Genomic DNA, 3,302 nt, shown 5'->3' on the forward strand with positions numbered 1-3,302 from the left:
TATAAGGTTCCAATACTCCTTGGAACGGATAAAGTTCTCCATCATCAATGCCCAATGAGCATAATGCCCATCAAACTTTGGAATTGCTACTGGCACAAAACTACCCTCAGCTGCCATTCTCTCACTCTCTGCAAAGAAATCTTATTTCAATGCTCCTTAGGTCAGGCCCCAGTGATGGGGCTCTGATACCAGATGTTGAAAAACCAAATCCTAGAAACAAATAACTCTCAAGCTTTTGATGGATGATTCTTATTCAATTCAAGAAACAACTACGGCTTATATAGCCATTACAGAAGGATAAGAAATTCAAAACAAACCACATCTTTACAACCCTAAGACTGTGGTCGACTCAACTAAAGAATAGCTCAAACTCTAACTAGTAAATAACAAGCTCCTCATAACTAGGAGTTATTAACAGATACGAAGACCAAGCAATCCTATCAACTCAAACTACTTAACCATCATCCAATTGAAATGCAACGACCAAGTCTCCAACAGATTCATGCGAATGGTATATACTTGTTTCTTGATTTCAAATGAATCAATAATTGATTCATCACTCCCAGCTTTATATTTCCATGGCTCTTGAATTCCAAAACATACAGTTGAGTAAGAGAAAGGGAAACTGAGATGTCGATCTACATTCTCCCTCCTTTCAAATCTAATCTCTATAAACCAAACCAGAAGCTTGAATTGGCTTGATTATGATGATGAGCAAGTGAATATGGTTGGTCGGGAAATTTGGTCTACTGGTAAATAAAGATAGCAGACCTGACTTTCATTCTCTTTTTCATGAGGATGAACGACTGGGCTTCCTCAATTTGTTTTGTTTGAAAAGGTTTCTTCTTCCTTTCATATGAACCAGGATGTGATCGATGTTTAATTGTTTATGTTTGCAGACCCACTAACACTGTTATCTCGAACGTTAATGATTGGGTGATGTGTTAAATAAAAAACCACGTGTCTTGTGCTTATTGGCTGGGAGGAAGATCCATTCGGGGCCTAGCCTATTAGTTAACAGCTTGTCTTTGTTCATCAATCACTTCAAGGTGCACGTACAATTCAATACGGTGTTAAATTTGTTTGGTGGAACAGCCTGGATCGAATAAATTCAACTTCAATGGATGAATTATTGAAATAAATTCAGACACCGACGTTTTGGTGTGTATATGGTCAGATTCAAAAGCTAGCTAGCTGTAAGCATACATTGGGATCTTCTTCTTCCCCAATGGGGCAACCAAGCTCGGTGAAACTGGTGGAGATTTGCAGGGTGGCTCCAAAACCAGGAGCACAAGTGGATCTGTTGTCCCTTCCTCTCACTTACTTTGACTCGCTCTGGCTAAGGTTCCCACCCGTACAACGCCTTTAGTTCTATGAATCAACATCTTCTTCTTCCACTACTACTACTGATTCTCTAATTGCCTATCTCAAAACCTCGCTCTCTCTCACTCTCAAACACTTCGTACCTCTCGCCGGAAACCTAACTTGGCCTCAGGACTCCCCCAGACCCGTTCTCAGCTATGTCGAAGGCGACGCCGTTTCGCTCACAGTAGCCGAATCGACCGATGCTGATAATTTCGACCACCTTTCGAGCAACAGCGTCTTTGTCGAATCCAGAGCTTACCATCCACTTGTTCCCCAATTGGAGTCGTCTCACGAACGAGCTGCAGCCATTGCCTTGCAAATAACCCTATTTCCTGGCCGTGGCTTTGCCATCGGAACAGCCATGCACCATGCCATCCTTGACGGCAAAACATCAATCTCGTTTGTTAAGTCGTGGGCTCATGCATGCAGCAAACAAGTCGAAAATGGCGTGTCCGATATTGGATCAGATGTCTCGTTACCGGAGACGTTGAAGCCGTTATATGACAGAACGGTCATCCATGACTGGACTGGGCTCGGACTCGAATCCATCTACTTGAACGAATGGCAAAACATGGATGGCCCCAACAACAGAAGCCTAAAGATTTGGGAGTTGAAAGCTCCACCAGATGACTCAGTTCGAGGCATCTTTGAGTTCACACGCGCAAATATACAAACCCTAAGGCAGATGGTAGTAGAAAAAGTTTCTGATCTTCATTTGTCAACGTTTTCTCTAGTGTGTGCTTATACTTGGGTTTGTTTAGTCAAGGCACAAGAAGTAGAAGCCGGAAAAACTTCATATCAGGCATTTAGTGTGGACTGTAGGTCTCGCTTGGACCCTCCGGTACCTGAAAACTATTTCGGGAACTGCACGAGGGGTGTGCTGGCGTTTGCAGAAGCTAAGGAGTTATTGGGTGAAGATGGGTTGGTCGTGGCGGTCACAGCAATTAGTGAAGCTATAAAGGGTTTGGACAAGAATGGGGTTTTGAAGGGGGCCGACGAGGTTTACGTTTCGAAATTCAAGGACTATCTTGGGGTTGACGGAGTCTATTCTACTGCTGGTTCTCACCGATTTCAGATATATGATACCGACTTCGGATGGGGTACGCCGACGAAAGTTGAGGTGGTTTCTATAGATAGGACCGGAGCATTTTCAGTGTCGGATTCCAAGAATGGTGGTGGAGGTGTAGAGGTCGGGATGGTTCTGAAGAAACATGTTATGGAGGCTTTTGCTTCTCTATTTGCTAAAGGTTTTGGAAAACACTGAGTGAGCTGGGGGTTGAGAAAAACCCTATTTGCAGTTGTGATCGAGCTATATATGTCGTTGATTACCTAATAATAGCTTTTGTTGAAGAATATGCATATGCCTTGGTTTCAAGGAGGTAAGTTTTACGTAGTGAAACTCGAGTACTTGATGGACTCGTTTCGATCTACTTTGTATATATACAATTTAGTTTTAAAGTAATGTTAGGTGAACCACCTTTAGAGGACGTTTACCTCCCGGCGATAGAGCTCCCCATAAAAAATATATATTTAGTGTAAATATGGTTGACCGCTTTGATCAGAGCCCTAACTTTGCCAAATTAAAGTGATTTTTCTGCCATAAATCTATTTCACTATTCTGATCACATCTTATTTCACGAGATTTTTGAAAATTTTGTTTCCTGTGTGTAGTTGGTTCACAAAGTTGTACAGTTGCATATAACCTACTATACAAGTTATACCATATTAGTAGCCACGTTGTGATTCCGATGACTAAAATTTACAAAATGAAAATTCCACCGTCTGATATGATCATTATAGTGAAACATGGCTATGATATGAAATTCAACTCAATTCGGCAACGTTGGGGGCTCGATCGAAACGGTCAACCCTAATCCATCGTCACTTATCACACGGAAACATTCTTAACTACCCCTCCACGGCCTAGTTTGGTCAAT

The 3,302-nt window shown here is 42.1% G+C and overlaps 1 protein-coding gene across 1 annotated transcript; it reads left to right on the forward strand.

The window, feature by feature from the left end:
- Positions 1-1,228: 1,228 nt before the first annotated feature.
- Positions 1,229-2,629, forward strand: LOC101309105 (phenolic glucoside malonyltransferase 1-like). Its single transcript, XM_004308634.1, has 2 exons — positions 1,229-1,354; positions 1,496-2,629. The coding sequence occupies exons 1-2, from the start codon at positions 1,229-1,231 to the stop codon at positions 2,627-2,629; spliced, it is 1,260 nt and encodes a 419-aa protein (XP_004308682.1).
- Positions 2,630-3,302: the final 673 nt, after the last annotated feature.

Source organism: Fragaria vesca, linkage group LG7, assembly GCF_000184155.1.
Source record: "Fragaria vesca subsp. vesca linkage group LG7, FraVesHawaii_1.0, whole genome shotgun sequence".
Taxonomy (NCBI): domain Eukaryota; kingdom Viridiplantae; phylum Streptophyta; class Magnoliopsida; order Rosales; family Rosaceae; genus Fragaria; species Fragaria vesca.